Source organism: Penaeus japonicus, unplaced genomic scaffold, assembly GCF_977035675.1.
Source record: "Penaeus japonicus unplaced genomic scaffold, GWHDUDI00000001_assembly GWHDUDI00000021, whole genome shotgun sequence".
Classification (NCBI taxonomy): domain Eukaryota; kingdom Metazoa; phylum Arthropoda; class Malacostraca; order Decapoda; family Penaeidae; genus Penaeus; species Penaeus japonicus.
The window spans coordinates 20,263,954-20,277,569 of NW_028234423.1; the positions used below are offsets into that span (position 1 = coordinate 20,263,954).

The window sequence follows — 13,616 nt, forward strand, 5'->3', positions numbered from 1 at the left end:
TATCTATCTCTCTCTCTCTCTCTCTCTCTCTGTCTATATATATATATATATATATATATATTATATATATATATATATATATATATATATGTGGTGTGTGTGTATGTGTGTGTGTGTGTGTGTGTGTGCGTGTGTGTTATACATTCATACATATATATCTATATTTTCTCTATCTCTCTCTCTCTCTCTCTCTCTCTCTCTATATATATATTTCTATATATATATGCATATATATATATATATATATATATATATATAATATATATATATATATATATATATATATATATTTGTGTGTGTGTGTGTGTGTGTGTGTATGTGTGTGTGTGTGTGTGTTGTATATATATATATATATATATATATATTTATATATATATATATTATATATATATATATATGTATATATATATATATATATTATATATATATATATATATTCATACCTATATATACATATATATGAATGAATACACACACACACACATATGTGTGTGTGTATATATATGTATATATATATCATATATTCTACATTATCTATCTATCTATATCTATATATATATATATATATATATATATATATATATATATATATATATATATATATAAATATGCATATCTCGTTTTTGAAATGAAGGCAACATACAACAATGATGATAATGGTGTAAATAATGATGTCGAATAAAATTATGATGATAGTGATTTAATCAGTAAGGATAATCTGAATACTGTTATCAGTAGCAATATAGTGGTAAATAAATTAAAAAATCTGATAAGCATAATGAATTGATAATATCAACATTAAAGTTTATATCTTAATTAATAATGATATAGTAATAATGGGTAATGCTACTGAAAAAGACGCTGTTAATGATATTGACAATATGGTAATGATAATGAGGGTAAAAATGTTAACAACGATGATAACGATATCAGTGATGATGCCAAAAAAATAATTATGATAAAGATAAAAAAGGGATAATAATAACAGTGACGATGATCATTAATATAACAATGATCATGACAATTAAGGTAAAGATAGGGATAGTAGTAATTTTGAATTATTTTATCGTTATCATTGTTTTCCTGATCATCACTATATTGATCATGATCATTATTATGATCATTATCATTATTACCATCATCTTCATCGGCATTATCATTGTTAATACTCTTAGTGTCTTTACTGATATCATTATTATCAGCATCATTATTATTAACAATATTATGATTACTATCGTCTTAAACATCATCATCACCATCATTTTAATTACCATTATCATAATTAACATTCTCATTTTCATTATCATTATATGTGATATCAATATTATGGCTGTCTTTGCGATCAAAGTTATTATTATCGTTAATATTTGTATCACTAAGATCATCATTTTCATATTATCATTGTCCTTTTATCATCATTATCCTTATCTTTATCAATATTAGAATAGTTATGATAATTGTTTTCATTATCATCATTATTGCCATTACTATTTCTTCTTTTTTTTTCTTTTCTTTTTTTTTGCTGTCATTATCATCACTGATTATTTTCATGTTACTATTATGACAATCGTCATTGTTATTATTGTTATTATCATTATCATTATAATTATCATATTCATCTTGATATAACCATTATCATTACTATTATCATTATTTTCTATTATCATTAATATCTTTGCCTTTTTTATTGCCATCATTATCAATATCATTATTGTTTATTATCAGTATCATCATTAGTTATTATTTTTATCATAATAACTGCCATTAAAATTGTTATTGTTGTCATAATTATAATCATCATTATCATTAAAATTATTATCATTATCATTATTCTTATTTTTCATTATTAATGTCATACTCTGTGCTTACAAAATAACACCCACCCACACGCACATACACATACACACACACATACACACACAAACACACAGACACACACACACACACACACACACACACACACACACACACACATATATATATATATATTTTATTATATATATTAGTATATAATATATTATATAACACAACACACACACACACACACACACAAACACACCAACATTATATTATATATATTATATATAATTTATTATATATATTATTAATATATATATATACATACACCACCACACACATCACACAACATATATATACTATATAATATATATATATATATATATACTTATATATATATATATATTATATATGTATATATATATGTATATATATATATAGATAGATAGATAGATAGATATAGATATGTATGTATATATATATATATATATATATATATATATATATATATATGTATATATATATATATATATATATATATATATATATATGTGTGTGTGTGTGTGTGTGTGTGTGTGTGTGTGTGTGTGTGTGTGTTTGTGTGTAGCTGGATGGAATCAAACTGAATTGACCAAGCCTTTCTTCTCAAATCTTGGCTGATGCTCACGAAATTGTGATAAAGTCTCTTTAGCTTTCATTTCGTGACATGTGTATAAAACTAAAGAGGTGAAATGAGAACGAAAATTCTATCCAAATGTGTGAGATAGATATAGAATGTACATGTTTCTAATGTGCTAAAGCTTATTCATCTAAATATATAATGGTAAGTGCTGGAGTATTACTCATTATAGGTGTTATTTTTCTTGATTAAAAATTTGATTAGAATTTGCAGTTATGATATTAGAGGCAGTTAATAATCTTTCTAGACATAACCATTTAATATCAGTAACTTGGAGTCTGTGCAAATGTGTGGACTTTTCACTAAATTTTACTGTGGTTAATAATTAGAACAATTTAGGAAAAAGTTGGGATTGAAATTCGATATTGTAGTTCTATGGCGTATATTAAAGCGATAGATTTTACAATCCTTAGTTATTGAGAGACTAATGACTGCCTTAAGTTGTTAGGCTTAAACTGGTGAGACTTTATGTATTTCATTTTATTCTCACAAGATACTACAAATGGTGGTTGACAGTCACAGTTGCGTATAATGTTACTAACCTGTGTTTATTGCGTGGTCCCTGCTTCAGAAGAAATGGTCCAGAGGTGTGGAGATCAAAATCAGTGTATAAATATTCAGCTGCACGAGGGGCGTTCTAGTCCGGCTATTGAATAGTCTTATTAGTGCAGCAGATGTGTATCGTCCAAGATATAGGAGACACTCCATTAAGGGTCCAGAAGCTCTGAATGGACGATTTGTGAGTCTGCATAATAGAAGTATGAGGTGCAGTAACCATGTCGGAGAATGATTGGTAATTCAATTTGGGTTGTTAAGGTTTAAGACCGAAGGATATTCGCCCAAAGCCCTTGAGAAATGTGAGGCCAACATTAGAGAGAAATGATTTATTTTAAAGACCATTGGGCCTGTGTATGTGCTGAGTAGATACCATGGGGGTATACCTAAAACAGCAATAGAGTGTGAGGACCAACTCGCATAATGGAATCCAGTAAAACAGACAATAGGACGCGAAATGTGATCCGAGAAGGGTGTCTTCCTAAAGATCACGTTGGAAGTGTAGGGTTGAAGACCGGAGGGAATCCAGTCTTCAGTAAGAGTGGAACCTAATCTTCTATTACTCGAAACGAAATCTGCACCGCTTAGTACTACAGCATGCTTTCGAGTCTGAACACAGATCTTTCAGCCTCAACATCGGTAATGACCATTGGTACAGACGGTCCTTCACAAAATGCCGTCGATATGGATTTCGAAGCACTACGCTCGGTTTCGTTTAAATATGGACGTATCTACTGTTTAATATCGATTGTCGAATTTATTACCACTGCCGTATGCAGTTGGGTTCGAGGTAGCCCCCATTTGTGTATGTTAGGTTTTGGCAATGTCACTGTACAAGGTCCGTAGTGTGCAAGAGGATGCACGTTGCATAACGGCCACCATGGATTCAAAGCCGCGTGAAGAGTATGCATGATGAGAAAATCCTCCGAGTGGTGTCCCTGTGCAACTCCAAGTAGTACCGCTGCAGAAGCTTGGAAAAGAGACAAAGAGGCAGATGTCTGCGGTGATCAGAGAAAGATTTGAAAACGAATTTTCGTAAGATTGACTTTTTAAAACATATCTTTTGTAACATTGACTTTTACTGGATGATAGCCAGACTACATTCTGTTTTAAGAAAATTCTTTAAACGAAAGACTTAATAGCTAACCCTCATGTCGGCTATCACGATTCCACTGACTGTCTTCTGCCTCTGAGGCACTGGATGCTTTATATGCTGGTTGGAGGGTCTCTGAATAGAATACTTATCAGCACAAGGCCAACAGTCCACAGTGAAGTGTAGTTTCATTCATAATGGTCGACACAAATGGCTTGCAAATTATCAAACTTGCACACAGTCTATATTAATACACGCGACTAGTATTTATCTTTTACTACACGCATACACAAATGACACATCACACCTATATAATATACATATATATTTATTTAACTATAATCTTATATAATAACTATATATATTATATCTATATTTATTATTAGCGATATAGGTCATATAGAGAGTCGTGTGTGAGCAGCTGTACTATATAATATGCAATACAGACACACACACGCCGCTCACATACATCATATATATGTATGTTCGTATATATATAACTATATATACTTTATATAAAGACGAGTCGCATACTGTATGTGTGTATAGGTATATAGTATTACATATGCCACAATGACTAACACTCGCGCACACACGCACGCAGCGACACACACACACAACACAAGCACCACACATATATACATATAATATATATAATATATACTATATATTAAATATATGATGTGTGAGTGTGTGTGTGTGGTGTGTGTGTGTGTGTGTGCTATGTTTATATTGTGTGTGTGGTGTGTACGTGTTGTGTTGTGTTTGTGCGTTGTGTGTTGCTTTATGTATATCTATGTATAGTATATATATATTCTATGATCTGTGTGTATGTTATAGTAGTGTAGATTCTATATGATATTATGTTATATATTTATATTTTACGCTCATATTTATATATCTTGTGTGTATGTATTATGTATATATATATATATATACATATATGTATATATATACATATATTTATATATATATACTTATATACACATATGTAAATAGATACATGTTTGTGTGTGTTTCCATGTATGTGTATGGGTGTATACACACACTGTGCACAACACACACAGACCACAATATTAATAATGTCAGCTTGTAGTATATATATTATATATTATTTATAGTATAGCTATATATACTTATGTGTATAGTGTATGTTCGTGGAGGTATAGCGCTCTATATATATATATTAAGACTATAATATATATACTTATCATAGTATATATATTTTTTGGTATATAATATATAAGGTGTGTAGTGCGTGTGTGTACGGTTTAAACTAGATCATAACAGAGTGTACTATATATTAAACTTATATATATTATTTATTTATTTTTATATATATCTAAGTTTATATACATTATTGATATATATAATAATAGACCATATATATCTGCGCGAGTTTATGTGTAGGGTGTGGGAAGGAATTGATACTATTTCTGTTTGCCGTACCTTATGCATCTTCATCTATCGTATCTATATGTATACAATATATGTATATTTATAATAACTTATATATATATAAAACTATATTATTATAATATATATATATATTTTTATATACAGGAACCGTGATGCTGGAAAGATGTATTTTTCATTCGTTGTATTCTTGGTTTTTGTTTTAGTAGGAGGGAAAACAACAGATAATTGAATAAAAGGCAACAACAAAATATTGTAAAGAAAGTCCTAAATAATGGGCAATCATTCAATTATTTTTTATTCTCATGGTTACAAATTTCATGAGTGGCATGAAATGCTATGTGTACAATGCAGCATATATAGTATATTTTATATAATATTCTATGATATTATATTATCTTATGCATAGTGTGTGTGAGCATGTGCTTTAAGGCCATATATAAACATATTATAGTATATATACATAATATATATGTGTGTTGTGATTTTGTTGATGTTGTGTACATGTGTTTATGATATAATGTATATATGTGTGTGTGGTCAATCAGATCAATTATAGAGTAAAAAATTGGCGTTTGAGAGGTTTTGAACTCAAACACAGGTTGCTATAGCATTTGTTTTTATTCTTACATGAGAAATCACGCAGTGTGTTTACATTCCTTATTTGCCCTCATATGCCGGTAATTATTTTTTCTTCTTGTCATTTGTATCTTACTCTCAGAAGAAACGTTTACTGGACGACGAGACCCGCATAAACGGGAGGAGGTGATCTTCATAAGCAGTAGCACTGGAGTGTAAGGTCACGACGGGACTGTATTGCCTAAGCGAGGACAGTAGACATGACAATCCACCTAGCAGAAATGGTGCATAGGGGCCATGTACCTGAATGGTATCCACTAATCCAGTCCTGAAGAATGATTAAGTGCCGCAGAGTTCTAGGAAAATAGGAGAATCCATTTTTTAAACCATAAAAGGGTGTGAGGTCCAGTCCATAAGGGAGCCACCCACAGCACCAACATGGAATGTGAGCTTCACAAATAGGAAGGAATATATTGATGGCTCTTAAAACCAGCAACAGAGGGTCGTGTGTAATTACTTAAGTGGAATCCTTCCGCAATACCAGCAAACAGAGGCATGAGGTCCGGGACATAAGAATAATCCGCCTAATCAGAAATAGAAGAGTTGGTAGATCCAAGACTTATGGGTAGCTTCGTAGACTGGAAGTGTGAGGAGAAACTATGGGATACCATTAAACGCAGTGTAATCGAAGTTGTAAGGTTCTAACCGCAGTACGGGAGTCCAAAAGCAGAAACATGTCTGGAAGGTAAGCCAAAGGACTGCCATTTGATTGGAACCTAATATGGACGACCCAGGAAACCAAATCTGCACTACTGTTACCACCAAGCACGGCTTTCAGAGCAGCATGTAGAAGATCCATCATCGACTAGCTTAGTCGTTATTCCCACTGGTTCTAACATTTCACTATAACCGCCAGTTAGAATTGCTCCAATCCTAGACGCGTTTCGTAGAGTAAGTTGAGATGAGACTCCGCCTTTTCTAATGCTTTCCATCGCCGTCTGCGTATCAAGGTAGTTCCAGTTATCGCGTAAATATAGTTCCTGGCAATATCACGGACATAGTCCGTGGTTCACGACTCCATCACCGTTGCCCTTAGGACCACCAGGGATAGAAAACACCGTGAAAATCTCTATGTTGGAACTAATTTCCGACGTTGCGTTCCATGTGCTATCCAGTAGCTACCCTCAGCTTGGATGCACAAAAAGAGCGGTGACACGGCGCATCAGGAAAGTTTCTTTGAAAAGTAAAACTTTGTTTCGATTTATTACCGAAAGAATTTAACAGTACTCATAAATCTTCTATAACATTCAAAAATGTAAGGGACTTAAGTTTTTAATTTCGTGTTACCTTTTCTAGGATTATACTTTTATAAAGCATGTCCAGATAGGAATTATTTCCAGATACAATAAGATCACAGATGCTCAAATTTTGTATGTATGGAACTAACCATTGTGATCGGCCAGAGCAGCGAGTCTCTTTGCTGGAGAAGTGTGCGCGCTCTTTCTATACGCGTCTCGATTTGAATACTAGTTCGCACAAGTCACAGCGGAGATGAACATATTATTTTTGTACTTAACAATGTGAGTCTTAGGTAGAAGTGATCATTTCATAGTGTCCACAGCAATTATCGTTCGTTTGTGTATATCTGAGCAACATATCCATATGCATTTTGTATTTATAAGCCTGTATATGACAAATAAGTATATAAATATTATCTCGCATGTCTATATTTACTATAGTATATATATCTACTACATATTTACGGTAATGGAGGCTACCTTGACTACGCATACGGCAGTGGAAAGCATTATGGAAATGGAGGACTTCTCAAATATCTCTACGGAAACCGTCTAGGGTTTGGCAATCTATATGGCGGTTTAGGAAATGTTAGAACCAGTGGGATTAACGACAATAGCGATGATGGATCTTCTACATCTGGCTCTGAAAGCGTGCTTGGTGGTACAGATGGTGCAGATTTGGTTTCTGGTCGTCCAAACTTAGGTTCCATTCAAAGTGGAGTCTTTGGCTTACCTTCCAGACCTGTTTCTGCTTTTGGACTCCCGTCTGCGGTTAGACCTTACACTTCTATTCCTGGTTTAAGTGGATTCCCATATGGTGTTCATCCTCACACTTCCAGTCTACGAAGCTACCCATATGGTCTTGGATCTCTCTCTTCTATTTCTGGATTAGGCGGATTATCTTATGGTGCCGGAGCTCATGCCTCTGTTGCTGGTTTGGGAGGATTCCCTTATGATATTACACACGACGCCTCTGTTGCTGGTTTAAGCCAGCAATATGGATTCCTTCCTAATGTTGGAGCTCACATTCCTGTTGGTGCTGTGGGTGGATTCCCTTATGGACTGGACCCTCACACTCCTTTTACTGGTTTAAATGGATTCCCTTATGGTCCTGAACTTGGCACTTCATTTGGTGGATTAGGTGGATTCCATTCAGGTCTTGGCCCCTATGCACCAGTTGCTGGCTTAGGTGGATTGTATGCTACTGGTCCTCGCTTAGGCAGATACAGTCCCGGTCGTGGACCTTACAGTCCCAGTGCTGCTTTGAAGACACTCCACTCCGGTTTTGGGTCTCGTCGTTCCAGTAACGTTTCTTCTGAGAGTAAGGATACAAATGACAAGAAAGAAACAAATAATTAGCGGCATATGAGGGCAAATAGGAATGTAAACACACTGGCGTGATTTCTGTGTTAATAAAACAAATGCTATAACCTGTGTTTGAGTTCTAAACCTGTCAAAGCAATTTTTTCTATAATGATTGATTGAACACACACACATATATACATATATATGCATAAACACATGTACACACACACAAAATCACACACACACATATATATATGTATATATATGATATATATGTATATATAGGCTTAAACACATGCACACACACATATATGTATATATATATATATATATATATATATATATATATATATATATATATATATGCTGCAAGGTACACATAGGCATTTAATGCCACTCCATGAAATTGTGTACCATGAGAATTAAAAATATATTTATGATTGCCCATTATTTAGGCTTTCTTTACAATATTTTTTGTTGCCTTTTTATTCAATTATCTGTTGTTTTCCTACTAAAACAGAAACCAAGAATAACGAATGAAAATAACATCTTTCAGCATCACGGTTCCTGTATATATATATATATATATATATATATATATATATATATATATATATATATATATATACATATATTTATACGTATAGATAGATAGATGGAGAGATGCATAAGTACGTGCAAACATCAGATCGTATCAATATCCTTCCACACACACACACACGCGCAGATATATATGTATATATATATTTACATATTGTTCATATATATATATATATTATAAATCTATATCTTATATATAAAACTAAGTATATGTATAAATCTTATCCCATATGTAAGTCTAAGTTTTTACAACGCGTACCCAACCCCGCACACACTAACACATTGTCTTATATTTCTCTATATCAATATATATTATATATAATCTATATATATTATATATATATATATATTATACATATCCACACAACACATACAATATGCTAAATATATATATATAAATATAACACACTTATATATATATATATATATGTGTAGTGTGTGATGTGAGATGTGTGTTTATACACCCATACACTACCTGGAAACCACACAAAATGTTTCTCTATAACAAATGTGTATTAGTATATATATAATCCTACAATGTAACACTACCTCATAATGTCATCTAATTAATACCACACCTACCCACCCCCTATATCTATATATATATCAATCACACATATCTCTTATATAAATATCTAAAATAACCAATACACACCAGCCCTCACACTTCTCTCTAATACAACTATATACAACAAAGACACCCACACGCCCCCACCAGACACACACGTACACCCACACACACATCTATACAACATACACACACCACACCACCCCCCCACACCCCCCACACCCACATTATCTATATATATATATATATATATATATATATATATATGTGTGTGTGTGTGTGTGTGTGTGTGCGCGTGTGTGTCTGTGTTGCATATGTATATATATACCTATACACACATATATATCTATCTATCTATATATAAAGTATATATAGTTATATATATACACACATATATATGTGTGTGTGTGCGCGTGTGTGTGTCTGTATTGCATATGTATATATACACCTACACACACACATATGTCTATATATATATAAATATAGATATAATATATATATAGTTATATATACATATATAGTTAAATATATATGTATATATATGTGTGTGTGTGTATGTGTGTGTATGCGTGTATGTAAAAGAATGTGTGTATGCGTGTATGTAAAAGAATGTGTGCATGTGTTGATAATTTGCAGGAGCCAATTTGTTAAAGTTCGACCCCATTATGAAAGAGGTGAGGTGGAATCCACCTCTGTTTTCTTGGGGGTTTGGGGGGGGGGCTGTGTTAGCCTTGTGCTGATAAGTATTCAGTTCAGAGGACCCCTCCAGCATATAAAGCATCCAGTCCTCAGAGGCAGAACGAGGACAGTCGCGGAGAGGGAAAGGCCACAAGAAACGAAGAACCGAGTGGTCGTGAAAGCCCGACATGCATGGTTAGTATTAAGTCTTTCTTTTAAGAATTTCTTTACAAAACAGTTTGTAGTGCTATCATCCAGTAAAAAGTCCCCCCTGTACAATATAATATGTTACAAACAGAATATTGTTTAAAAACGGTCAGATCTTACGAAGAATTCATCGTTTTTTTTTCCAGAATACTTTTTCCTGATCACGTTGAGCAGCCACCTCCTATGCCCTAGATTCATGCTTTTGTCTTGTTCATTCCAAGCTTCTGCTGCGAGTGCGAAAGTAGCTATCTTGGGAGTTGCACAGGGAACACCACTCGGAGGGCTTATTTCTCATCATGGCAGTTTTACACTGCGGCTGCGGGCGGCTTGATCCCTGTCATGGCCTTTATGGCAAGGTGTGCTAAAAGCTCCATCTTGAAACCCACGGACTGTCCAAGTTGGGACATTGCCAGGACCTTATACACAAAATGGGGGCGGGCCTACCTCGACACGCATACGGCAGTGGTATACATTCAGGAAGCATATGAAAACACCGTAGATAATCGTCCCATATTTATACGGGAACCGCCCGTTCGGCTACGCGGGCTTCGTAAACGCACACCCAATACGGCGAACGATTTTGAAGGACCGTGACTGTATAGCCAATGGAAATTACCGATGTTGAGGATGATTAGATCTGGTTTATTTCAGGACTCGGAACGCATGCCTGGGTTAGTACACGGGTGCAGATTACGTTCGAGTAGTAAAGTTATTTTCGTTTATTCGAGTAAAAGTCGAGTAATGAAAGATTTAGGGGGGGGGTTCCACTCAGACTGGATTGACTGGATTCCCTTCCGGTCTTCACCCTTACACTTCCAACGTTAGCTTTAGGGCAGACAAAGACACCTTATGGATCTCATGGATCTATTGCTGGTTTAGGCTGGATTCCATTATGGAGTTGGTTCATCACACTTTCATTGCTGTGTTTGAGAGGATTCCCCCCATGGTATTACTCATCACAGGCCATTGGTGCTTTAAATCATTTAACTCTCTAATGTTGGACCTCAACATTTCCTCAAGGGGGCTTTGGGCGAATTCCCTTATGGTCTTAACCTTACACCCCTACTAATTATCTAAGTAGATTTCCATATGGTTCTGCAACCTCATACTTCTATTGCAGGACTCAATAGGGTTCCATTCAGGTCTTGGACCTTATGGAGTGTCTCTTATCTTGGACCGTACACTTCTGCTGCTAGTCTAAGTAGATTCAATACCGGGACTAAAAACGCCCCTCGTGCAGCTTTGAATATTTTATACACTGATTTTGGATCTCACAACTCTGGTACATTTCTTCTGAGAGCAGGGACACGCAAGAAACACAGGGTTAGTAACATTTTAAGGGCAACTGTGACTGTCAACACACTTTTAGTAATGTATTTGTGAGATTTAAAACTGAAATAACATAAACTGTCTCTCAGTTATAAGCCTAACAACTTTTAACTCATTGTTTCAGTCAATACAGGATTGTAAAATCTAACGCATTTTAATATAGGCCAAAGATTACATTATCAATTTCAGATCCCAACTTTTTCCTAATTGTTCTAAATTATTACCAAATGTAAAAATTTGTGTGAAAATTCATGCATTTGCACAAACTCAAGGTTTCTGATATTAATGGTTTATGTCTGAAAGATTATAACCTGCCTCCTAATATCATAACTGCAATTCTATTCAAAAAGTTTTAATCGAGATATAAAGTTACACAATACTGAGTAATACTCCAGCATCTTACCAATTAGTAGTATTTAGATGAATAAGCTTCTTAGAACAAAGAAATAATTCTATCTTCTCAGTTTGCATAGTATTTTGTGTCTCATTTCACCTCTCTAGCTTTATTACACATGTTCACGAAATGAAAGCTAAAAGAGGACTTTATCACCAATCTTTCGTGAGCATCAGCCAAAGATTTGAGAAGAAAGGCTTGGTCAATTCAGTTTGATTCCATCCAGCTACACACAACACACACACACACACACACACACAACCACACACACACACACACACAACATTATTATATTATATATATATATATATATAGTATGGATATATGTATATATATATCAATATATATATACCCACCCCCCCATATTAATTATATATATACATACATATCTATATCTATCTATCTATCTATCCTATATATATATTAATATATAGTATATATATACATATAGTATATAGTAGTATATTTATATATTATATATTATATATATATATAATTATAATATATATTATATATATGTGTGTGTTGTGTGTGTGTGTGTGTTTATATCATTAATATATATATATATATATAATATTATATATATATATATATATATATATAAGATATATATATATGTGTGTGTGTGTGTGTGTGTGTGTGTGTGTGTGTGGTGTGTGTTACTATATATATATATATTATCATATATAGTATATTTCTAGTTATATATTAGCTATATATATATGTGTGTGTGGGTGGTGTGTGCGACCCCGTCGTTTTTGCTAAGTGTGTGTGTTTATAAGCATGTGTGGTGTGTGTGTGTGTGTGTTCTGTGTGTTTTGTGTGTGTGTGATGTGTGTGTGTATGTGTATGTGCGTGTGGGTGGGTGTTATTTTGTAAGCCACAGGTATGACATTAAAATGAAAAATACAGAATAATGAATAATGATAATAATTTTAATGATAATGATGATTATAATTATGAACAACCAATAACAATTTTAATGGCAGTGATTTATAATAAAAATAATAAACTGATGATGTTGATATGACTAATAAAACAATAATGATTATTGATAATGGATGGCAATAAAAAAGCCAAAGCAAAGATAATAATGATAATAAGATAATGATAATAGT

General features: G+C 33.2%; 1 protein-coding gene across 1 annotated transcript; it reads left to right on the forward strand.

The window, feature by feature from the left end:
* Positions 1–7,250: 7,250 nt before the first annotated feature.
* On the forward strand, positions 7,251–8,847 carry LOC147469480 (uncharacterized). Its single transcript, XM_086549063.1, has 3 exons — positions 7,251–7,349; positions 7,476–7,553; positions 7,859–8,847. Exons 1-3 carry the CDS (start codon positions 7,251–7,253, stop codon positions 8,774–8,776), a joined length of 1,095 nt encoding a protein of 364 aa, XP_086405189.1. The 3' UTR covers positions 8,777–8,847.
* The last annotated feature ends 4,769 nt before the right edge of the window (positions 8,848–13,616 follow it).